This window comes from Phodopus roborovskii, unplaced genomic scaffold, assembly GCF_943737965.1.
Source record: "Phodopus roborovskii unplaced genomic scaffold, PHOROB, whole genome shotgun sequence".
NCBI lineage: Eukaryota > Metazoa > Chordata > Mammalia > Rodentia > Cricetidae > Phodopus > Phodopus roborovskii.
In genome coordinates this window covers 5,312,576-5,337,748 of record NW_026126645.1, presented here as the reverse complement: position 1 = coordinate 5,337,748, position 25,173 = coordinate 5,312,576, and the positions used below count along the sequence as shown (strand labels likewise).

Sequence of the window (25,173 nt, the reverse complement as noted above, 5' to 3'; positions counted from 1 at the left end):
ATCTAAAACCTTAAAATCCTCTCCTCTAAGAGGACTGGTGTTAATGAAGCACCAGTGTATGTCCACACATGTATTCCTGGGTACAACTCACTCTCTCATAGTTCCTTTTGAAATCTATCATGATCTCATTCCTGGTGTCTATTCTTGCCCCTCCAGGAACTGCCTCTACCTACCCCCTTGGGTCAGGAGTCTGCATGCAAAGTTGGGCAGTCTGCCCTAAGGCAGATGACTAACAGCTGCGTTCCCAAGTTGAGAGAATAAACGAAAGTTGTCTTTAAGTTAGGACTGGAGGTCAGAAAAGAACATAGCTACTGAGCCTTAATAGTCAATAGCCTTTCAATTTTCTACAAAGGGGCTTCTGTTATAGTGCCCCCAGAATGGAGCTCCTCACATCTTAGGAGTTCATGCACTCAGAAGCTTTAATAAAAAGAAGACTTCCTCCCCAAATACCCAGATTCTTGTCATTCAGCTCATCTGTGGGTTACTACAGTGCTCAGAGTCCAGCTGAGGAAAGGCATGAGTGAGCTCAGATTCTAGGTTCTACATGGCCTGGGACTAACTAAGTCTACCCGCAGTTGCTCTGGCACATACTGAGATGCCATAAGACACAAGTTGTACAGTCACCAAACCTCTTGATCCTAGCATACTCACCATCAGCTGGTCTGTCATCTCCACAACCTTGTCCACTGAATGCAGTTCACTGAGGGCCTGCTGTGCCCGGCTGCTGCTCCCCACAGCTGAAGCCTGCTGAAAGTTGGTCTGAATGGCATCCATGAGGAAATTGAGCATGTCTAACACGAGAGGAGCGAAGGAGAAATTGGCCTGAGAGAAATCGAAATAAACAAGTGAAAAAAAAAAAAAAAAAAAAAAAAAAAAAGAAAGAAAAAACCATGGGTCACAGGCATTAATCTTGACAGTTACCGCCTTTAGCAAACCAGTTTCCCCTCTCCAGAATCCTAGCTCTGACTGCAGTCAATGTGTTACTAATGAAAGGACCATTTCTAAGCCAGGGTCCCACAGGCACCCTAACCATTCAAGGCACCCAGCATGTATGTCTGCTTCTCTCTCGCCTGTGTATACAGAATGGGAAGAATGGTGGGGAGGGGGAAATCACTTGATGGTTTTCTGAATTCTGGACCCAGATGAGGAGCCCTGGCTGAGAAAGCATGTTCTAGAATATCATTCCCTGTGCTGTAAATACTTCATCAGAGATGGAAAACATATACTCATTGCACACACACTGCAAGAATGAGAAAGAAGAAACTGGGCTGCCAGGAGATCCTCACACACTACTGACTCAGACTTGTTAAACTCTGTCCTGTGCACCAGTGCCCATCAGGAAGCCTTACCTGATTCTGCAGCTCCTCACGGCAACCCTCAACTGTGCGGCACAGACTGCTCTTCTTGGGCTTCTCTTCATCAGTAACCTTTCCATCACTGATGGTGACCTTGGCTTTATCAGCTGGCGAGGTGCTAGCATGGCGCACCAAGCTCTCTGAGACCCTAGGTTCACTCTGAAATGCCGACTCCTTCATGGTAGAGCTCATGCCACTGCTAGGAGTTCGCTTCACCAATGCCTAGGGACAGAAAATGTCAGTGTCCCTAAGTTCTTGCCACAAGCCAGATAAGATATGGGAAGCAGAGGAGGAACTGGCTATACAAGTGATTCCCAAGCCCAGATCGGGGGGGGGGGGGGGGCATTCAACGCCCATCTTCACTGCCCACTCCAAGAATCAGGCCTTGACTATACGAGGAGGTTGCTGCTTTTAATGCTCTAAGTGAAGTGCTTGGGCCACAAATGGACACATCCCTCCTAAGAGAATGAGAACAAATTCTTGACCACACAGAGCTGATATGAGGATTTTCTGGTCTGCCTTAGGACATTCCTGTGTCACTAACAAGTTGCCTGTATGATACTGTGAAGGTTCCATCTCTCACCAAGCAACTGCCATCTTCCTTGGCTCCACAGTCACAGAAAAAAGAACCATACTTGGCGTAGGAAATCTCATGATCCTTGTGGCATACCTTCGCACATACTGTGCACACACCCACCCCATCCACCATCTTACAGGTATGACAGTGATACCTACAAGGAACAAAAATCAGGAGTTAAGTCATACGTCCCAACCATGGTGGCCCAGCTAGTCTCACTTTAAAAGAACTCACCAGTGCTGGTTCATAAATTCCTTCTGTGTGATGGTGAAGGTACAAAGTTTATTGCAGAGAGAATCTTCATCCTTCAAAGATCAATAGGGCTTTTTAATCAGACGTGTAACTCTTTACATAGGGACCCATAGAAACACATCTGTTCCAACACCCCATGGAGTGACAAGTGGAAATATGCCCTAATGTGAAAGAGCCAGTTGTCTGAAAGCCTCCTACAATTTCACACAGTCTTCTAGCTTTCTTAAGAAGGGAAAGCATACAATAGAACTCTTAATGCTTTCAAGGGTCCACACCACCACCACCTCAAGAAGAATGCATCCTTCCCTAAACTTGTATTGGATGAGGCAGAGCAAGCAGGTCCACAAAGAAAGGCAAATACTCATTTAAAGTTACTTCACCAAGGGACAGACTCAGCAAGTCTGCTGTACAGGCCCAGAAAAGCACAAGAGCAGAGTCCTGTGCTGGGCATGTGGACAAGAAGAAAGCAACAGGACTGGAAGCTCTGAAGCCCACCCAGAACTCCCTTCCCTACTTAGCACTTACAGAGTCCTCAGCCTGGGAATCTTCCTCCTCCACGGCCAACTCTTCTACCCAGTCTGAATCGACCTCAATGGCACGTTCTTCCCCATCCACAGAGAGGTGACTTGGTCCTTGGCCATTACTCTGGCTCAGGGCATTTGTGACATCAGCCAAGTACGACATAATATGACAAGTGCATTCCAAGACTGTCACATGCTGCAAGAGAAACCCGCAGAAGCTTTAGTTCTCAATTTATTTTAACAACTCCAACCACCAAGTCAGATATCAGGTTCAGATTTCTAAATCCCCAGGAGCCTCTTCACTGACAACTTAGTACCAAAAGAGCAATAATTAATAGAAAAGGGGGAGAGAAACTAGAGTTTTGAGACCAGAGCCCTGTCCTGATTCTAGCCACCCTGCTAGGTTTCATGGATGAGGAGTCAAGGAAAGTATTTGACATAAGACTTTTTATCAACCTCAAGCCCTTCTGCAGAGCCCAGAGCTCTGCAGGCACACTGATCAGCTGCAGCATCTGAAGGCCACCCAAGGAAGCAACACAGGAGCATCTCAGGTGGTAAGCAGTCCTGTGTATAGAAGGACTCTACTTATCAGAGTATCACTTCCTGAGACCTGCCAGAGCCCTGAAGGCATGCAGTCAGCAGGTACACTTTACCAGATCAAATGAGTCACTGAGGTTCTTGGCTGTGCCTTCTGCAGGCCTGAAGACATGAGAGCTACAGAAGGGAGACGTCTACCTGATCAAATAAGCCTCTTCCCTGGCTCACTGCCCTCAGCATTCCTCACGTTCCTTACCTTTCCATGCATTACATTGGCATTCAGTTTCTCAACCACATTCTTCTGTGACAGGTATTTCTTGCTGTCCCAAAGAAAAAAAAAGAGAGATAAGACACACAGTCATTCAAGGCACCTTCACAAACCTCCCATCGCGATACTGTCAAGAAAAGTAGTCTGTTCAAGCAGCACAGAGAACATGGCTTGAGCTTGGCTGGTCGGTCTTAAGACCAACAGCGCATTCAGTATTGTTTCCCCAGGACACTCTTGTGACTAAAAGAGGAAACTCCACTAAACATAATGAATACAGCTAGGCATGGTACAATATATAATCCCAGCACTGGGAAAGTTAGGTAGGGATTTTGAGTTTGAGATTATTGCCTGGCTACATAGTGAGACTCAGTTTCAAAGGTAGGGGTGTAGGTGTGTGTGTGTGTGTGTGTGTGTGTGTGTGTGTGTGTGTGTGTGTATGTATGTATGTGTGTGCATGTGTGTGCGCGAGCATGCGTGAGAGAGAGAGAGATTGTGTGTTTAAGCACACACAGGTACATAGGTGGTCTGAAATGGACAGAGGGGCTGCCACCATGCCCTTAGCTAGATCTTAACACCCATAAAGGAAGAAATTTAGGTTTACTTTATCCTAACTCTGAACTATAAAGGAAGTAACCTGCAATTACCCACCTCTCCTCTGAGTACAGAACAGTTACAAAGGCAAGGCCCTCTTACCATCTGCCCAGCCAGTCCACAGCAGCATTGTGAAGCTGAAGGTGGCCAGCGCCTTGTCCAGCACTGGCCAGAGTGGCCATCACAACCATGAGTTCCGGAAAGCCAGTCCCATCGCCATTTGCCAGCATCTCTGTTGCCATGGGAGTCAGGGTGCCCAGAAGCACAGCACATACACCTTCTCCAACTTGGCTGGTGATAAAGAAAAAAAAAAAAAAAAAAAAAAAAAATGGCATTCTAAGTGTAGGCTTTCATTTTTAAGAGCAATTAAAACATCAGGCTCTAATGGACAGTTCAAAGCTTATGGTCACACAGAGGTACCAGAGTAAACTCAGTGGGTCACAAAACAGAAAATCATGAACTTAGGAAAGAGACCTGTGGGGGTGGGTGACAAAGTGAGAGACAAGAGAAACTGTGGGGGCACTGGGCAGATGGTCCATTAGTTAGAGAAGTGGCTACTATCCCAGAGCACCTGGGTTTGATTCCTAGCACACACATGGCAGCTCATGACCACCTGTCACTCTTGTTCCAGGGGCCCAGTGTCCTCTTCTGACTCCCACAGGCAATAAACATAAAAGTGACACACAGATATCATGCCCATAAACACTGATACCCATATTCGCACTCACACAATAAAATAAAATATTAAAAAAAAAAAAATTAAGAGCAGGTAGATCTCTATGAGTTCAAGGCTAGGCTTGTCTACATAGTGAGACCCAGGACATCCAGGGTTAGAGAGACCATGCAGATAGATGGATGGATGGATGGATACATAGTGAGACCCAGGACATCCAGGGTTAGAGAGACCATGCAGATAGATGGATGGATGGATGGATAGATAGATAGATAGATAGATAGATAGATAGATACATAGATAGATACATAGATAGATACATAGATAGATACATAGATAGATAGATAGACGACAATTTTTTAATGAGACAGTCCAAGTACAAATTTATTTACTAAAATCTACTGTTATAAATTGTATTAAGTATATAAATAAACACACCAATCTCAGAATTGGACTTAAACTACTAAAGCATAAAGCATCTACTGAAGTTGCAATTGACAGGCCAAGTTCAGGAGTTTCTCCATAGGAAAACTCAAGAAGCTATCCTAGATTATTGGAGTTGGACAGAAGAGGTGTGAAATGCCCAAAGGGAGGGCAGTTACAACTGCTCTGCAAAGTCCTGGGTTCTAAAGACAGCACGCACGCACGCACGCACGCACGCACGCACTTCCTACCTGTTTTCCCGAACAATGTATGTGGTCAGCAACTGCAGCAGCTGCCGGTTCTCCTGAATGACCTCCAGCTGGTCAGAATCCTTAGGGGGTGATGTTGTCATGCGGGTGAGCCAGGCCTGTAGGCGCACAGGCTCCACACAGGCCAGCTGGGCAAGAGAGCCACAGAGATGAAGGAGGCTTGGGTTAGGGCTCTTCTCAGCTAAAACAGGACAAGAGGCTTCTGTCAGTGAGGAAGGGCAGGGATCTCCAGGAAGGGGCAAACAGAGCCAGAGGAGAAGGAAAGGCCTCAAGAGTTTAGCACCTTTTCCAACTTTCTCTGAAGGATTCTCTACACTTGTTAGCACTGTCATGCTGTGGCTAAATTCAGGCAGAAGCCCGGCATAGTATTAACCAGACATCAAAGTTTCCATAAGAAGATTACCAAAAGCTGTCACTCACTCAGCTGGAAGAGTTTGGTGAAGAATTTCAAGACTCGGTTACAGAATTTAGCAGAGAGGTCCTCATTGGCTGTGGCCATCATGATCTGCACAAGTTCCCCACTGCAAGGCGTGAGGGGAAATGAAAGATCCACAGTAAGCCTCACATAAAAAGAACCTGCTCCTACTTCAGTCTCATTCCCTGGGAGAAAATGGCCACTTGTGAGTCACCACACAAGGTGCTTGTGGAAAACAGTCCCTCATCAACAAACTCAAGGAGGTGGTCAGTAACCCAAGTCCTCCCAAGGAGACAGACACCCAGGTAGGCCTTCTGGGTCCCCGAGGACAGCTGAGTTGGTACATATAGGCCCTGCTTTCAGGCAGCCTTGAACACTGAGTTAAGGGAGACAGTGCTCACCCATCAGAGAAGAATTCTTCCATGGCTTTCCTGGCCTGGTTGCTCTCCAGCTGCTTTTCCAGATACTGCAAACATTCCTCCAGGATGGACTCATCCAGCCCACTGAGGAGTGAGACCACAGTTCAGTGGATGGACTCAGCCAGCCCACTGAGGAGTGAGACCACAGTTCAGAGCCCTCCCAAATGACTCTGAAGAACATGATGACTAGACCTTAAGGCAAACATTTAGTTTTGTTTTGTTGAAGTTCAGTATAAATACTGGTACACAGTAGGTGTTCAATGAATGTTTAATCCATGAACAGCAAGATCTCAATTTTATTTTACTACCTTCTTTCCTGGGAAAATAAAAAAGGGAGAGATAAGCCAGGCGTGGGTTCACATGCCTGAAATCCCAGTACCTGAGAGGCAAAAGTGGAGTATAAAGTTCCAGGCCAGTCTGAACTCCAGTGATAGACCAAGTCTCATAAATTGAAAGTAAAATAAAAATCAATCAGAAGAGGAAAGGCATCTAAAGTTAGGAGCGAGGCACAGTCAACCCATGACTGTTTGCAGAGGAGAGACAGTCTCCATGAGACACTTCTGCAGGGCTCAATCACCTCATGCTCCATATGTTTAAAATACGAAGAGGGGCAAGGAAAAGGCTCAGTATATGAACTATCTGCTACATAAGAACGAAGGCCAGAGTTCAGATCCCCAACACACACACAGATGCCAGGCAGGTGCTGTGGCCCTGTGCCCTGGAGGCAAAGAGAGGCTTCCCAGGAGAGGCTGACTAGCTGAGACTTAAACCCTGAGCTCAGGGTTCAACTGAGACCTTGGCTCACTGACTAAGATGGAATACAGTGGCGACCAACCAGGACAGCCTTCCCCACACAGTCCAGGGAAGAGAGAGGGGAAACAGCACAGCCTAAAGAGGCAGGCTAAAGACCCACTTTCCCCAGACCATCCATTTTAGATAGTCACAAAACATGAGAAGGGATTTCACTGGGGCCTCTGTGTATCTCACCACACCTAGTCTTCGCTTCTTTAATTATCTAAGACACCCAATATGAACAGTTAGCATTCCATTCTCAACAGTTATTCCTAAGAATCAGTCATTACACAAAATCCCAATACCTCTTCCCACACTTCCACATGAGCCCAAAATGCCCAGAAGCACAGAATCAACGGAGCCTGTCACCAACATGGCACAGGGACAGGAGTGGTGCATCTCATCACCAGCTCTCTTTCAACCGCTCACCTGTTGGGATCAGCATGATTGGCCAGAATGTTGTAACACCCGGTGATCAGCTTCTCATACACACGCGCCAGGAACTCATCAGACTCCGCAGGTCCCAGGATGCGCTCCAGGGAGTTACTGCTGATCTCAGCAACACTCTCTGTGCTCGACTCCAAGAGAAGGGGTAGCAGGGTCCGGATGACCTGTGCTGGATTCATCTCATCTGACCACCTGGAGCCAGCGAGATGGAAGCAAGTTAGGGAACATGTCCTGAAATACTGCAAGGCTGGGGCCAGAAAACTGGGAGCGTCTACTTTAGTCTCTCCTTGATAGCCATGTCTTATGTATGTGTAGCCACACCACTCCATATAGCTCTTGTCAGAAACAAAAATCATTTCCATATAAAAATTCATTTATTCGGGTGGTGGTGGCACACGCCTTTAATGCCAGCACTCAGGATACAGAAGCGAAGGCAGAGGCAGAGGTAGGCTTGAGGCCAACCTGATCTACAAAATGAGTTCCAGGACAGTCAGGGCTACGGAGAAACCCTGTCTTTAAAAAAAAAAAAAAAAAAAAAAAAAAAAAAACCAAAAACAAACAAACAAACAAACAAAAACAAAACAAAAAAGTTATTGAAATAGAAAAAATTAATAAGATACATTTGTATATAGGCATAAAAGAAACTACAACCAGAGTCAGCAATCCATCCTTGAATATTCTAGAAGAGCAGTCAGGAATCTGGACTACTTTGAAGGCAATGCAACATAAGATTCTCCTATGACCTAAGTACAGGAAGACAAACTGTCCCTCAGGTGGCCCTGCCCTACTCCTTGACTCTAGTGAAGACTATCACCTCAAATGTACTGTATCTCTTCAGCCACAATACAGAACCCACATTATGAACACATTTGGGGGAGCTGGGCTCCAGGCTCTGGTACTCACACAATCAGATCCCCAGTCAACCTGACCAGCGAGAGCAGGGTATGCTTCAGGGAAGCCGCCAGGGGCAGACTCTGGCCACAAAGAGTCCCCAGCTGAGCAGCCTGCACAGCACTGATGTAACTCTCAGATGGGATGATGTCATTAGCAAAAGCATTGCGCTGAAAGAAGAGAATCAAGAGTAATGAATAGATCTAACTTGATCAAAATTCAGACACAAATTTACCCCCCCAAAAATACCATAAGCTAAGATCTCACTAGGTTTACAAACAGTGCCCCCCCCCCCACTATCATTCCTCCTAAGGACAGTGAGCTAATGGGAAGAAGTAGTTAAAATTTTATTTAGAACAAGGTTAATAGTTAAACACAGCAAACACCCAATATTCCCTCTCTCCAACTGATCTGAGCAGGTAACAGTAAAATTACTGTTTGTCTGGAATAACTAGGAAGGATCTGGATTTTGCAAGGCCCCTCGTCTGCATTACTAGGACCATAATTGTCCTGAGGCCACAGTTATGAAGCCAAGAGAGGAGGTGGAATGGTCCTTTGTTCCTCCACAGAACTTTAAAGAGAAACTGTCAGCAGAGGTAATCTGAGAGGCACAAACAGAACGTCACAGCACCCAACAGCCCAGGAAGCCTAAGATCTGCTGCATCAACTTGCCATGGGACAATGTTTGCAGACTGTAAATATGTATTGCTCTCATTGTTAATAAAAAACTGATTGGCCAATAGCTAGGCAGGATTTTCAGGGCAGAGAGAATGCTGGGAAGAAAGGCGGAGTCTCAGGAGACACGAGCAGCAGCAGAGGGAAACAAAATGAACGTGACACGTTGAAAGAAGGAACCACCATGTGGAAGAGAGTAGATTAAGAAATATAGGTTTATTTAAAATAAGAGTTAGCTAGTAACAAGCCTGAACTATCAGCTAAACATTCATAATTAATAATAAGTCTCTGAATGGTTATTTGGGAACAGTTGCCAGGACACACTAACTCTGCCTACATCACCTCTCAGCAGAGTAGCACCTGACACAGGCCAGAAAACAAGTCAACACTGAGAGCTCATGCAGCACATCACATGGCAGCATATCACACTTAACCAGAATGTAACAGGTAGTGCAGCCATGGCTCAGAGAAAGACAATGGTCTGTGTTCTGATAACATGGGCTGCTAGGCAAAGGGGGCCACATGGGAACACTTGAGTAATCAAACACCAGCTATAGGAAAGAGTGTTAACATGAGATCATCTCCCAGTAGCCAATTGAAACATAAAGAATAAGAACACACAGAATGGTTCAGTGCTCAGTACTAGCCCTGGAACCCAGAGGGACTCACCCAGGATCCAATGTTGGGAAACTCATTGGTGTTGATATTATTCCAGGACTCACAGACAGTCTGCACTGATGATGGTAAATTCTGCACCAGCGTTGGACCTGGAGGCGACAGTAAGGATGAGCAATCTAAGCAATCATCACAAGAAAGAAGAAATGACAAGAGTATTTGAGGCAGCTCGAACTGTCAAAACCATTACTAAGACAGCTTAGATGGCTATTTCCACAGCTGTACTATGTCCAAGAACCAGCTAATTACTCAGCAGCTAACAAGCGCAATGGTAAGGCTTTCATTTCCCATCAGTTAGTCTGTAATCTCAGAAAGTAAAAATGACAACTGAAAACAAAGGAGGGGAAGCATTTCAGCAAGTCAGGCTCCAATCACCATCAAATCCGCCCACCATCATCCTCAGTCTCAGACGAGTATCGCTTTGAACCTCCCCCGCACCACAACAAATCCTGAGGGCAGGGAACATGAATCCACATAACAGCATTCACTGAAGCAGTACTAAGTGAGACTCAAAAAATTAAGAGTATTTAAATGTGACACTGGGGACACACACAGTTGTAAATAGCAAAGGAGAATTTCCAAGCTGAACTCCAATCCTGCTCAAGAACTCTAATTTTCTGCCCTATTTTTAGCCAGATCATTCCTAGGCCAGGAGAGATCGTAGGTCTGATGCAGTCGTCAGTTCCGGTTACTAAGCTCTGTGAGTCAAAGAATAACACAGAGGAGCACAGCAAAAACCAGCAGCCTTGTCTGTCCTCAGGAACAAGCTGGTCTTGCTTTAGAGTTCAGAGGAATCAAGGCAATGAGCATCTCCTAAACCTCCCTGTAAGTAAACTGGAGAAACTTCACTTCACAGAGCTATTGGGAAGGTCCTATCAGATATGCCTAGGGAAATGCCTGACACTCAAGGGGGCTATGCTAAGTGCTAAAGGCCAGTACAGCACATGTGCACACTTACCCAGCGTGTTTGCCTTGCACCTGCCAGAGCCAATTGCCAAAACAGCCGCAAAGCCATGCAGCTTCTCCTGGGAGGGCTTCTCAGTGGATCCCTCTTCATTAAGGTTCTGAAGCAAATAGGCTCTGAAGGGAAAGGAAGAAGGGGAAGTTGGAGGGACTGAGTCCTGCCATGCTTGGGAGAAACTAACCGTAGAGGAGCTCAAGAACCAGCATCTCTGTTCCCAATCTATACTCAAGGACAGGTGACAGTGCCAGTCCCTTCATGGAGAAAGGACAAGCATTTCTCAAAGAACAGCCCACCCTCAGAAAAGCTCCTAAAACACAATTCCATGATGAACCAAATCTGAAGGGCACTGAACACTCCTACCCCTGCTTCCCCTAACTTGGAAGACCAACAATGTATAATTACATATACATATGCACTGAGGATATATTTTTAAAAGTAAGCCAGGGAGTGGTGACACACATCTTTAATCCCAGGACTTGTGAGGCAGAGGCAGGCAGATCTCTGTGAGTATAGGCTAGCTTGGTCTACAAGTGAGTTCCAGGTAAACCAGGACTAAACAGAGAAGCCCTGTCTTACAAATAAATAAATAAATAAATAAATAAATAAATAAATAAATAACTAACTAAACAAATAAATAGCCAAATAGCAACGAAGAACCAAAACCAGTTCAGCTTTAATATATCTAACATTTCCCAACTTACTTGGCAAGGAAAAGCCACCAGAAGCTCGGTTTTAGAAAGTGCTGGCCCGGGAAAAGGAGCAAAGCCTAGGTTCTGCAGAGGGCATCACACCAACATCAAGAACTACCTGGGTGTTTGTTATCTAGTTGTTTAACATAATTGACTTCCAGCTATAGCCCTCAATCTGCAAGGCACTGACACTAAAGGACAAGATTACTTCAGTTACACCGATCCAGGTCCCTGTCAATAAACAAGCATCACAGAACTGGGACTGAGCAGTGAGAGCCCAGGGAGCAGATAGACAATGAATTTAAGATGGCCAGGTTTCCACCTACTAAGCGCTAGGATTACAGGCATTGGTGAGCATGCCTGGCTGTTCCTTCTTTTCATTCCCAGTACTGAGGACAGCCTGGCTGTTCCTTCTCTTTATTCCCCAGTACTGAGGACAGAATCTCCCACTTTTTATTTAAGTAAAACCAGAAGTCTTCATTTGTGGGTGATCTCCAATTTGTATATATTGAAAATGAGTTTTAAACCTTTTAAACATCATTTGCTGAGCAAAGTGTATAGGACAGGCAGTTGCCAAGGCTTGCTGAAGCAAGGCTTGCTGAAGAAAGAAAGATTTTGAAACACCCTCCAACCCATTAAGGAGTATTTGTCTCTCAGGCCTGTAAGCCCAGCTAGGAGGCTGAGACAAGAGGACTCCATGAGCTCAGCAGTAAACCAGAATGAGACTGTTTCAAAACAGAGTTAGTAACTGCTCCTACATCTAGGTAGCCTAAACTGGAAGTCCTCCATCCCCACTCAGAAAACCACCTATCCTCTGCAGCCTAGAACTAACTTCTACAAGTATTTCACAAAATTATAAAAACCTGACCTCCTGGGACTTTCCCTCTTGGTCACCCCTTTACACTCTGCACCACAGAGGAAAAAGGAAAGCTGACACACAAGGAGGGGTACAGGCCAAGACCCCAGGGATCACTCAGCTAATCTCCACACCTGGTGAACGAGGCATAGGTGTCGATGAGTTGCAGCGTAGCTGGAAGGAGGTTCTTGGTGATGTCAGATGACTTGTGAGGATCAGTCTCTGCAGCCATCTTAGAGAAGTACTCATCCAGAGAGACCTGGACCTTTGAGATAGCTGCATCCAAGGTGTAGATAGACTGCAGACTAGGGATCTCATGGAGCTGTAGGACAGTGGTGCAGTCGATGGAGCAGAATGACGAGATCTTTAAAAACACCCGGGACATTAATTAGCTGTGGCAAAAGGCTGTGGCAGAGCCCAGTCTGTTGTTAGGGTTAGAACAATAGCATACCTGTCGGGCAAAATACTCCTCTACAATCTCAACATCATACTTCACTGAGCTACACTTGCTGGAGGTCAGGTCTACGAGAGAGCCAGCATGCTCAGGGTTCATGCCCTGTTTGACAAGGTGATCCTATTTGGACAGCAAGAGCGAACGTTTAGGAAAATAAGCTGGAACTCCCAACACTTTCATTAACTTTAAAGGTCCCCATAGTGTGAATCAAGTGTCTGTGATGCTCCCTCACAGCATCGAGGCCCCATGTGGCACCTTTATCCAGTTGACATAGGAGCTGATCCGGAGGCGGGACGACCATCGCAGAGTGTGTAAGATGTCACATTCACTCATCTCAGGTAAGTTCATGGCCAGCTGGTTCATGTAAGTCTTTGAAGGTGGCAAAATTCCCAAGATCCTCCAGAGTATCAAGAAGTAATACTGCAGGGCACAGGCCTCCTAAGGAGGTGAATGGAGTGGTGGAAGCTTGTGGCATGCTCAAGATCTCCCTAATGTAACAACTGCTCCAAAAGACAGCCTTTCAAGCAGAACCAAGTGCCATTGTGAACTGAGCCCCCCGGAGCATCTCAGCACAAAGACCCATATGCCTAGTGTGAACCGAGATGCCCCAGAGCATTAAGCCCAACAGGCAGCTACACGATAACACTCTTCTCTCTTCTGCCCACTGAGAAACTAGGAGGATGCTCTCTGACAGCTCTGGCTCCCTGGTACTTCATCATCTAAGCAAGGAAGAGGAAAGGAGCTGGGTAGGACCTCAATCAGTCAGCCGTTTAGTAAACAGCGTGAAAGTGGACAGACCTGTTTCAAGGTGTCTAGAAACCCACATGCACTCATAAGACTATAAAAGTTCAAGTGTGAGCCTTCTCACATAAGACAACAACCAGCCATCGACACTGGGGCAGCCACCAACCCTCAGTCACATTTCTCTCAACATTAACCAAGACAGCTGACAGAGCCAGGCAAACAACATAGAAATGCTACAGCAAACAGTTGTTTTTTGCAAACCAACGTGGAACAAAGAGCTCAGGCCCACAAGGAAACTTCAGGTTGAAATGATTGATCATCACACACAGACCCAGCCCCTCCCCATATCCACCCACAGTCTTACCAGGGCTGTCACGTTCTTATTTTCCTTCCTCCTGACTGTATCAAGCTGAGAACCAGCTGCAAGCAGGGCTGTCAGCGAGGTATAAAGCTCATCGTACTTGACAATCTTGGAGAAGAGAACTTCACATGCCTAATACCAAGAAAGACCAACAATTTAAGGGGTCTAGGTGGTATTGTATACCTTTGATTCCAGCACTCAGGGAAATGAGGCAGGGGATCTCTTCGAGTTCCAGCTCAATGAGCTGCACAGTTAAGACACAAAAATAGACATTTTTTTCTTCATCTTGAAACATTTTCTCCTCCTGGCCCTGCATGATCACTTAGTCTCCTGACTATAAAAACATCCCATCTATATATCCTTATTTGGTTTCTCCTTGCTGCAGACTGCCAGTTTTGGGGCCTCACACTTAAGTTTATGTATTAATACAAGCACACAGCTGCAGGCTTTAGAATGAGAGAGTAAGGTAACCATTTTGTTAAATGATTTGTTAAAATTTTTGATACTCAAATGCTAACCTGTGTGAAGTAGAGAGTGCTCAGTGTGGAGAGTGATGAGCATCTGACCCCTCAGGGCAGGGCAGGGCAGGGCAGACCTTATAGCCCAAGCAACTCAGTAAGCTGAGACAGGATGATTGCTGGACCGCCCTCTTGCTTTCGAAGCCAGCTTAAAAGCATAAGAAAAGACCCTAACTTCCCCCCCCACACACACACACACTTTTTTGTTTTTTTGAGACAGGGCTTCTCTGTAGCTTTGGGGCCTGTCCTGGAACTCACAGAGATCCACCTGTCTCTGCCTCCTGAGTGCTGGGATTAAAGGCATGTGCCACCATTGCCCTGCAAGCCTAACACTTTAAAAAGAGGAGGAAAAGAAGAAAAAAGAAAGCCAGGAAAAAAAAAAAAAAAATCCCAAAATAAAAAGAAAAAAAATCAAAGGAAAAAAAAATATTCTACAAGAAGAAGGAATAAAGAAAAAAGGACAGAGAGAGGAAAGAAAGAAAGAAAATTCCCAGTACCACAGAATCGAGCCGGTACAAATCCTCCTCAGAGGCCTCTGGGGACAGGACGCAGTAGAACCTGGGTTGTGGGGCTGCATCTGGAAAATGATGAGCTTGTTACCGAAGTGTGAGGCATATGAAAGTTAATTTCTACAACTTTTCTGAACTGATAGGTGATGGACCACCCTAAAGGGGGAGACTGAGGCCTGGGACCAAAGCTCCCCCAGGAGCCACTGAGCTACAGATTCAATGCCACCCACAAGGAGCAGCAGTCATCATCCTCTTGATGACAATCTTCTTTCTCACCTGATGGAAAGTGTTTGGACCAGTTTTCTTCTACTTCCTTGAATCCATGATACAAAGGAGTGTTGGCCCGACGGCTGCTGCTGTCTTGGGATCCACTTGCCCACCCAAAAGGGGGGCTCAGCAGGTTGTGTTGCACCTGTGAAACACAGACACTTGAGTTAAGGATATACCATCACCATTTGCTTTTACACCAGGGACAATAACAGATCTAGTAATACAAATACTTGTTAGCATCAAATGAAAATGAAAACTTAAATATTTTTCTGTGGTTTCTTTTAGAAAGTAATTTTCAATAGTGCATCATGGGGAACAATGCTCCACCAATTAGTTTAAAAACTGTTGAGCACAGCACCTCTCATCCACTTTTGAATCTTCACAAAAGGCTACAACTATAGCATTTACTGTGGGCCTTCCTGGGGCACTAACACACATGCAGGACAACAGCTGCGGGCACTGCAGCTATGCAAACAAGCAAGGCAGGTGAGAAGGAACGGGAGTGAACAGGAGGGCACCCTCCAATCAACAACCCCATCACAGCCCTACCCATAAAGCCTTCCTAACCACAAATAAAACCTTATTGCCTGCAAAGAATGGAGATCCCAGAAGAAGAGCCAGGAGATGTTGCAGTTATTCACCTGCTCAAACAGATACATGGGGGCTTTGGAGTACTGATGAAGCAGGTAGTCGAAGATCAAAAGGAGGCGTGCCAGAGTTAGTGGCACAGAGCGCATCTGCACCTCCATGTTAACACTCAGCTCCTGGATGCTCTGCACCAGCATAGTGAAGATGGCCCGGCGGCCTTTCTCAGAGAAGTTGTGGAAGATGAGGAGCAGCAGCTGCAGGTGCTCAACATTTAGGTCCTCTGTCTCACTGGGCACCGCCCCTTGCAGTGCATTCTGCTTCATTGTAGACAAAAACCTGGCACAGAGAAAAGGGGAGTGTATCTGGTGGAGACAGCCCAGAAAGGACCCGAGATTACAACATCCAATGCTGGAAGAACAAGCTAAAGAAGAGAAAAACCAGTGCAGAGAAACCAAAAAGACAGAGGTGGGCCAGCAAGATGGCTGAGTGGGGTTAAGACACTTGCCACCCCTTGTTCCAACCCCAAGTCTCACTTTAAGAGAGAACCAACTCCAACGTTATCCCCTGACCTCTACATGTGACTGTGTGAGTATGCACAGATGAACACACCCATGGAGTTCTAAGCCAGACAGGAGGAAGGGAGGCAGAGGGGGAGTGGGGAAGGAAGTATTATAATACTTGGGAACTTGTCAGAAAAGCCTTTATACAACAAGGAATGAGCACAGCCAATTGTCTGTACGTTCTTTGGCTTTTTAGGAAAATGATCTGCCCTTTATTTAATATGGGTGCCCTTCCCTTCATGCCTAGCTCTCAGGAGCCTGCATCCAAGACTGCCACGAAGAACATAGCCGCCCTCTGGCATTCAAAGAGGGCTATGATCTTGCAAATCCAACATTATAGCTACTTGATCCTGGACTGGGGGATAGAAGTGCAAAGCCTTTTAGGAAAACAAACTGCTTTGAAGCCTAACCATGTAAACAAAAAAATGGCAAAAAAACAAAAAAACAAAAACAGGTCTATCTGTGGAGGATTTAGGTGATTAAGCTGAGCTTCCCCCAAGGAAACAAATTCTTTAAAATGTATCCAAAACTGACAGCACACCACTCTAAATGTGCTCATGTGGGAAGCACACTAAGCAAGGGCACTGGCCTTTCTCCTTCAGGGAATAGTCATCATAGTCATCGTTGGCATCCAGACTCTGAATGATAATTGTAACCTAATCTTACACGGCTATAGGAAGTGTCTTTTCCCAGACCACACTGTTTAACCAAACATCTGCCAAACTCCCCCATCACTTCTCCATCCCTTCTATACACAGACAGAAGCTTCTCACAGCCAGATTGCCAACCAACCAGTCAAACCCATGCAAACAGCACTCAATCATCCACAGATCTTCTCTCGTGGTCTTACCTGTCCCACACTTTCAGACATTCTGGGACGTCAGGATCACCTTGTGCTCCAGCTTTATGTTGCCAGATAAGCAGGAGGCGGGAAAGCACAGAGAGGCCTTGGGGGTGAATGTACAGGGGCCAAGGGCCCTCAGAGAAAGGAGCAACTCCCAGCTGCTGTAGCAGTGTATTCTGAAGGAAAAAGCGACACAACAACAAGTCAAAAGGTTAAGTACATTCACCAATGCTCCTTTTTTGAATAATGAACAACAAAAGGACTTGGCATTGCATGTCTAGAAGAAATATGGAGAAAAATCATGTTGTCCAACAAATGAGAAAAACCGATGAACCCCAATTACACCTGCAGTTTAATTAGTGTCTACAACAGGCTCTGGAAAAGGACGAGTGCTTGGAGACAGTGGAATCAGGGCAGTTTTCAAAGAGGCTGGGAAGTGAACAGATGGGGTCTTCAGAAGGAAACTGAACAGATGTCACAGCGGATTGACTGCTATTTTTCAGACAGTCTCTCTGAAGCCCCGAAGCCCTGGCACACCGGGCTGGGTAGACTCCATTTACAGCTAGTTACCTCAGACAAATAACATGGGGGCGGGAGCTGTGACAACAACCTGGGTATCTGACAAGTGGTAACAGTGTTAAAAATGCTGCTCATGAGAAACCGATCTGTGTTACTTAGCAGGGCCATCTGTTGGGAAGCCCTGCTGGTCAATGCCATGGCCTGGCAGCTATCTCAGAACTCAGCAACATGGAGGACTCCCTCCCCAGCAGACATCCTGCGCTCTACCTGCCCTTATTTGGAGAAGGGCTCCAGGCCTGGAGGCCTGACCTTATCTGAAAGCTGTCCCTAAGCCTGGATATCTGATTTATCTCTAGTGTGACCCTCGGCATAGTTCCCTGTTAGAGCTGTCCCCCTGCTGCCCGTATGTAACTATGTCTTGTCCCAGGAGCTTTATGATAGGAGTATACTGTTTAATGCAAGTTAGGTGATGCCCCAGCCTTTATATCCCCCTCTAGGTCTGGCATAAAGTGGAGCTGTAACACTAAACTGTCTCCCTCGAGAGCTGTCTTGTCAACTTAACAGTCAAGCGACCCTGTTCACTCGCTCCTGTTCCCTCCCCTTCATGAACTGGCAGCCAGCGATCCCAGAGGAAGAAGCACAGCAGTCCTTGCTCCCAGCTGAATGTCACTCCTGAGTGCAAACACACACAGTGAGCAGGTGCCACTGAAACACCACACAAATGCATGATTTGCCCTACGGCTTTGGAAGAAACAAATCATACTAGAAGAAATTTTTTTTTTTCTTTGCTTTTTTGAGACAGGGTTTTTCTACGTAACCCTGGCTGTCCTGGTAATTACTTTGTAGCTCAGACTAGGCTTGAACCCAAGATATCTACCTGCCTCTGGCTCCTGAGTACTGGGATTAAAGGTGTGTGCCACCAATGACCACCAGGCAACTAGAAGAAATTTCTAAGTCTGACAAACACAACTCTATTCTGCAATATCCTTGATAATGCAACTTCTTGGAATTCAGCATCATGAATCTCAAGGGCTATTTCCAGTACCAGGGAGTTACTCCATGGCTATGCACTGTGTTGACAGCAATGCACAGACTTTTCCAGTGAACTTGCAGCCCCCAGACAGACAGGGATGAAAAGAGGTTGGCAATTCCCTGTGCCATGATGTCAGCAGTCCACACAAGGTGGCAGTTCCCTCTCAAATGCTGAGAGCAACATCATTACAAGAGACCTAGGGACTCCAGTCCAGAAAAAAGCATTTCGTCCCTGGACGAGTGGGCAGGGCAAGACTATGAACTCTGAAGCATCTCTAAGTAAACTCTGGCTGGGGAAGGAGCTGAGAACTGCACGACCAGCTTCAGACAGTCTGGGAAGTGACTACAGAGGCCACACACACTGAACACCTCACTCAATTTATATTTCCTTCCTGTCCAAATAGAATATTTCCCTTAACAATAGACAGGTTTTAATACATTTCACAACCATCTTTTTAAACAACAGAAAGATTCTCTCAAACAGTATGGGATTCTGAAAATTTAACTTTTTCCAATAGCTTCCTAGATTTTTATTCCTTTGTGAGAAACTGGCAAGCCCCTAAAAATATAGTGTATCTACTATATGCTGGAATAATTGCTTAGTTTGGATTTTTTTGAAATAAAAGATTCATGATGTTGCCAGGGATAGCCTTGAATTTGCAATCCTTTTGCCTCGGCCTTCTGAGCATCAGACACTGATATAATTAACAGAACAACTTTCAAAATAGTTTCAGGTCAGACTTGGAGATCCTCCTGACTAAATGGCACTGGGGGGAAGGAACAGTATGCAGAAGAAAGCATCCTTTTGTCCGTGGTGCTTGAATCAAAGCCAGGGCTTACATACACAGGCACATGCTGTATCAGTAAGCCGCACCCCTAACCCAGAATCCACACTTTAAACCATCTCCTCAGGAATCCTTGTGCACATTAAAAATAAGAAAAGACTAACTTTGCATATGACAAAAAAAGTTATCTGCTGGAGTAATGACACACGCCTGTAACCCTAAGCTAATACAGGAAGACTGCCAAAAGTTTAAGGCCAGGTTAGGCTAGAGTCCCAAGTCAGCCACTGCTAGAGAGAAGTTTTAGTAATGCTAAATTAACTCAAGTATTAATAAAAATAGACAAGTTAATATCAAAATATGATACTGCTGAATGTGAGAAAAGGGTATGAATCCACATGACCTGACACCTTGCTGGTGGGAATGAAAACCGCAGTCACCGGGCAGCAGTGTGGCCTGATGTGCTGACGCTCACAATGAATAAACTGGCAGTTCTACTCCAAGTTACAGCCCTAAAAGAGCTACTCTCCTCTACACACAACAGGGAATATGAATAAGAAAGACACAGCAACATTTGGAATGCAATGAGCCTGAAAACAATTCAAATGTACCTTAGTGGAAACAAAAGCTGAATCGAGCGCTATAGTGCAAGCATAACAGGTATCACACTCATAGCAGTGTGAATAAAGCCTGCAGAATACTCGCTATAGACAGTGTAAATAAATTCTAAGAAATACTCGCCATAGACGAATCTTGGCAGAAGACATCTATGATTAATACTAAGTAAAAAGTAAAGCACATAATGCTATTCACTGTAGGTAAAAGCATTTTAATTTGAGTAGCATAGATATATGTGAAACTAACGAATGAGGACCTTGAGACTTAGAGTTCAAACCATCACCTACTTCAGTAGGGAGGGACTCATGCAGTTTCATGTTCAGTCAAAGTCCTGGACTCAGTTTTGGTGATAGATTTGTAAGGGAGAGGAAGCATGTCTCCTGTGATCTGATGACTGCTTTTAAAGTGCCTTTAACTTTGTATTTCCAACCAACATACGGGTGAACATTTTGTCACTCTTATTTTGTAAATTACTTTTGGTGAGTTTTGACTGCTTGTCTATTATGAGAAGCACTGGGAGCTAGTTTAACTTTTTCCTTCCTTTCTTCATGACTTGGGGAAAAGAATATTTTTTTCGTCCAAAGATCCTAACCACTGCACAGGAGCACACAGAACACCCAAGCAAAGCTCTGCCCAGCAGAGAGTAACAAAGCATCCTTCAATGATATGAGCCACCACATCCTAAAGAAGGTGTGAGGCACTCCTGCCTAGGCAGCCACACAGTAGACACCCACCTGCAGGTTCGGGGACTGGAGGTCAGAAGTTACCAGGGAGTGGTTGAAATGATAGAGAGCAGCAGCGAAGTCCTCATCTGATGACCCTTAGGCAAGAGGGATACAGTTACTTGGGAACTTGGAACCATAAGTGTCTGGCAACACCACCAGCCTTTCCACTGACCCTTGAGTCCATCTTTGTCCACCTCCTTAATGATGCTGGCCAGGGTGGCCATATGGTGCTCTGAAAGAGACACGCTCAGATAGTTCCGGATGAAATTGTTCCGAGAGTTCAGCATGGACGATGTGATAAAGTTCAAGATGTTGGAAGCCAGACCTAAGAACTAAAAGGAACAGAAAACACCAGAGATCAGTGTCACAGTATTCTACAAGTATTTGTATATAGTATTATACAAGCCCAGAAGCCCCCATGCTAAAACTGAAGGCTATCACTCATTCTTACAGTAGGACCATATCCATGATGAGAATCAGCTGTAAAAACAGAACACCCTCTTGATTTGACTTCAGAAAACACTGTGTGAAGAAGGCCTCGGAGCTGACCCACTCATTTCCCTTGTTCCTCCAGAGCCCACCGTGTCTAGCTCAAGACACTACTAGTAACATACTGGAGACTGAGGCCCTGCATCAATGATTATTACACATACATACTCTATCCTCTATTATTAAATTGATTTGTCATTATCATAAAATCTATTAAATGATTCTATAAATGTTTTATGCCCATTACCCTGAAATAGGAAGCTATATAAAGTTACATGAAAAAACTACATGACTCATTTACTGATAAATGATAGGGACTAAAACACAAAAGATAAATATTGGCTGAGTCAGTAAGTGTTTATGATGCAGCAAGCTGCAGGTTTTAAAAAACACTTTCACAACAATCTTTGGGGCAGGCACAATCACTCACCAACAACAAGGAGACATGCAGATTCTCACCCAGAACCATCAAGAGGAAAAAAATCAGCTTCAGATCAACCTCTACCTAAGCCTAGAGATGTCACTAATGACCATCAGCACTGGAAGCAAGCTACTTAATGACACAATTATTCTCTGCAATTCCCACACACAGGCTTTAGCTCAGACTGCCTGCTTCTCAGCTCAACCTCTTGACTGAAGTAACCTCCCTCCCCCAACACAAGAACCTCAGAATCCACTCTTACCAACTCAGGATCTTTGCGACTGGCCAAGATGTTGCCCTTCTCACCAGAAGCCTGTTTACTGGGGCTTTTAACCCGAGGAGAGCTCTCCAGGGGAGGGGGCAGTGGAGGAGGTGGAGGTGCAGCTTTCTCTTTACTGGGAGAGATGGTCTCCTCGAACCACTGCCCCAAAATAGGCTCACTGTCATCATCTGAAGAGAAAGAGAAAGTGGCAAAAATTACCATCTGTGTGTTCGTGAACCTGTTTTCTAAAAGTGCTCAAGCCAAAAGACCACAGGGCATGCTGACAAAGAGGATGAGGACGGACCCTATCAATCTGCCAAGACAACTAAATGGGTCCATAAAGTGCTTTCATTTTATTGTACATGAGTTATAGTGCAGTAAAACTGATTTTTTTTAAAGAGTCAAACAACAGAAGAGAAACAATTTCCTCTTATCTGCCTGCCTGGAAAGAAGCCAAACAATACAAAAGCAAACTAGTCTCACCAGATACATGCCCAGGAAGCCAAGAATCATACATCAAGGGTGTTTGACACTATCCCACAAACTTGACCATGAAAGGGAAACTGGGAATTATTTCCTCTCATACCTAAGCTACAAATCCATGGTAAAAACCAAAACCCTGCCACATGGCCTTTTGACCTGCACAGGGAGGGCAGAAGTCCCAGCATGGGTCAACAGAAGAGGAACATGAGCAACTAAGAAGTTTTTGGATTCTGACATGAAAAGCTACATGGGCTTCTTGGTTGAAACATCTGCTATCCCTCTTCCTGCCTCCCTAATGATGGGATACCAGGTGTGTGCACCACACCTGGTTTATGGGGCTGAGGATCCAACCCAGGGCATCACACATTCTAGGCAAGCAATTTCCCAGTACTCCCTGCTCCTCAAGCTACTCTTCAACAGCACATCAGCTCTGAAAACACATTAATGCAAAGGTGAGACAGAGAAGCACAGGAACTAGAGGGCTATCTCTGGCTACCTTGGCTGCTGTCCTCCTCTGTGCTACTGAAGTCATCCTCGTAGTACGTGTTGGAGTCGGTGGAGGCGCTGGCATCACTGCTCATGGAGCCCTTCCTCTGCCGCTGCAGGACACATGCCTAGGGAAACCACAAGGTTGCAGAACACATGAACCCAGAAACAGAGGTGGGACATTTAATCTCCTCGACGACCTACTGTCTCAGCTGCTTTTTCCCATGCAGGACTCTCACTGCTTTATCTTACATAAGCACTCACAACCAGAGACATTGCCAAAGAGTGTAAAAGCGCATTCAGGAGTGTCCACCCTGCTTCTGCTTCAGACTTGTCACCACAAGTCACCAAGGGTCAACATATACCCAATACTGGCAATCAATAACTGCTCTCAAAGACCCGAGAAGCTTTATCAAGCTGGGTGCAGTAACAACACATGTCTGTAATCCAAGGAGGCTGAAGCATGTGGATCACCCAAATGCAGGACTGCAAGCCCACCTTAGGCAGCAGAGGGACCTTAAGAAAGGGAGGCAGGAAGGAAGGAGAGAGGGGTTCTAGGGAGGGTTCCTTTCCAAAACTATTGCCACAGTCTGCATTTATAAACACCATGTTCTTGACAAACTTACTCCAGTTTATGAATGGCTTGATTCCACCCACCTTTCTGTATGATGTTGAAAGCAAAGTCAAAAGCAGGTTTGTCAGTGGGACAGAGTCAATCAGCCGTTGGATCCTTTGTGTGGAGGTGCTCTGGGCCATAATGCTCAGGACTGCAGGGGGACCATCTGTCTCCCAGCCCTGAAGATAACAAAAAGAGGTGCATTAGTCATATTACTCTGGTAAGAAAGAACCCTCACTGATGGCTCTAGCTAGCACTCTGAGTGAACCCCAAACTGATCTGCGGACTCCAAAGAACAGCCTCTTCACCTTGTGGAGCGCCTCCACCTGCAGGTCTTGAAAAAGAGATGTCAGCAGCTTGATGGCATGGTTTGCCAGGATCACCGAGAGCACCCCAAATCCCTGATGTCTATATGAATGAAAATAGAAACACAGACCTTAGATCATTAACACTGAAGTACAACCTCAGACAGAAATAGTTGTTATCTTGCCATTCAGGTATCCTAGACCCCTTTAAGGATCTACAGACCTTTCTACCGAGGAGGGAATACTATACACATAAAAATCACCCTGGCACTGCAGCTCATTCCCAAAGCTCGGGAATTGATTACATGCTTCGGTGTAAGAACGGCTGATGGAGATGTCATTCTGTAAATATGTTTCTCTTACTGGTTAATGACTAAAGCACTGTTGGCAATTAGGAAGACAAGATAAGCAGAACTAGGAGACAGGGAGGATTCTGAGAAAGGTAGTTAGGAGGGTCAAGATGTAGGCCATGAGATGAATGAGGCCCAAACTCTCTCTGGTAAGAACACATGGAAACACTTAAGATTGGTAGAAATGAGTTAATATTTAACAGAGCTAGCCAATAAGAAATGCTAGCTTTATAACTATTAGAGTCTCTGTGGGTATTTCAGGGCTGATGTGTCTCTGGGACCAGGCTTGTGAAAAGTGCTCATAACAAAAGGCTTCCAAATGAAACTATTTCACATCAGTTCAAAACTATCAGAACAAAAATACTAGTATTTACATAATAGTTAATTTTTTCCCCCCAGATACAATGTTTTAATGTATAGCCCTGGCTATCCTGGAACTTGCTCTGTAGACCAGGCTGGCCTCAAACTCACAGAGAGCCATCTACATCTGCCACCCAAGTGCTGGGATTAAAAGTGTGCACCACCATTGTCCAGCTAACAATGTACAGTTTGGAGTTTTTTTTGGGGGGGGGTTTAAATGTTTAAGAACCCGAGTGCTATTCCCAGAACTCACAGAGAAGCGCCTCCCCTAAGTTGTACTCTGACCTCCCCAGGTGCACCACTGCACATGCACACACCACATTTAACACACACTGCAACATATACATCACTCCTAACACACTTACACTCTTAATTAACTTTTCTAGAAGTCCTTTCCCCAAGACAGGGTTTCTCTGTGTAGCTCTGACTATTCTGGGACTCACTTTTTAGACCACGCTGTCCTCAAATTTGAAGATAGGTCTGAAGGGTTTTTTTTGTTTGTTTGTTTGTTTTGTTTTGTTTTGTTTTTTTAATTTTTTTAAGAGAATGATCTTTTTGAGAAAATTAAAAGTACTAACTTTGGGCAGG

At 45.3% G+C, this 25,173-nt stretch overlaps 2 protein-coding genes across 2 annotated transcripts in view; one reads left to right on the top strand and one right to left on the bottom strand.

The window, feature by feature from the left end:
* The window catches only part of Mrto4 (MRT4 homolog, ribosome maturation factor), a 1,102,334-nt gene that overhangs the window by 1,023,860 nt on the left and 53,301 nt on the right, over positions 1-25,173 (top strand). The gene's annotated exons all lie outside the window — the stretch shown is intronic.
* Ubr4 (ubiquitin protein ligase E3 component n-recognin 4) overlaps positions 1-25,173 on the bottom strand; it is a 112,382-nt gene that overhangs the window by 69,023 nt on the left and 18,186 nt on the right. Inside the window, exons 12-39 of the mRNA XM_051173471.1 lie at positions 23,879-23,978; positions 23,612-23,749; positions 22,965-23,082; positions 21,986-22,173; positions 20,986-21,145; positions 20,823-20,908; positions 17,144-17,313; positions 15,787-16,069; positions 15,152-15,287; positions 14,864-14,943; positions 13,852-13,980; positions 12,999-13,181; positions 12,741-12,863; positions 12,424-12,653; positions 10,739-10,860; positions 9,775-9,872; positions 8,443-8,600; positions 7,522-7,731; positions 6,283-6,384; positions 5,887-5,987; positions 5,449-5,647; positions 4,204-4,392; positions 3,499-3,562; positions 2,710-2,901; positions 2,167-2,237; positions 1,939-2,086; positions 1,350-1,577; positions 652-822 (exon numbers count right to left, since the gene is read on the bottom strand). Coding sequence (XP_051029428.1) covers positions 652-822; positions 1,350-1,577; positions 1,939-2,086; positions 2,167-2,237; positions 2,710-2,901; positions 3,499-3,562; positions 4,204-4,392; positions 5,449-5,647; positions 5,887-5,987; positions 6,283-6,384; positions 7,522-7,731; positions 8,443-8,600; positions 9,775-9,872; positions 10,739-10,860; positions 12,424-12,653; positions 12,741-12,863; positions 12,999-13,181; positions 13,852-13,980; positions 14,864-14,943; positions 15,152-15,287; positions 15,787-16,069; positions 17,144-17,313; positions 20,823-20,908; positions 20,986-21,145; positions 21,986-22,173; positions 22,965-23,082; positions 23,612-23,749; positions 23,879-23,978 — 4,177 coding nt within the window. The remainder of the gene's footprint in view (positions 1-651; positions 823-1,349; positions 1,578-1,938; positions 2,087-2,166; positions 2,238-2,709; positions 2,902-3,498; positions 3,563-4,203; positions 4,393-5,448; positions 5,648-5,886; positions 5,988-6,282; positions 6,385-7,521; positions 7,732-8,442; positions 8,601-9,774; positions 9,873-10,738; positions 10,861-12,423; positions 12,654-12,740; positions 12,864-12,998; positions 13,182-13,851; positions 13,981-14,863; positions 14,944-15,151; positions 15,288-15,786; positions 16,070-17,143; positions 17,314-20,822; positions 20,909-20,985; positions 21,146-21,985; positions 22,174-22,964; positions 23,083-23,611; positions 23,750-23,878; positions 23,979-25,173) is intronic.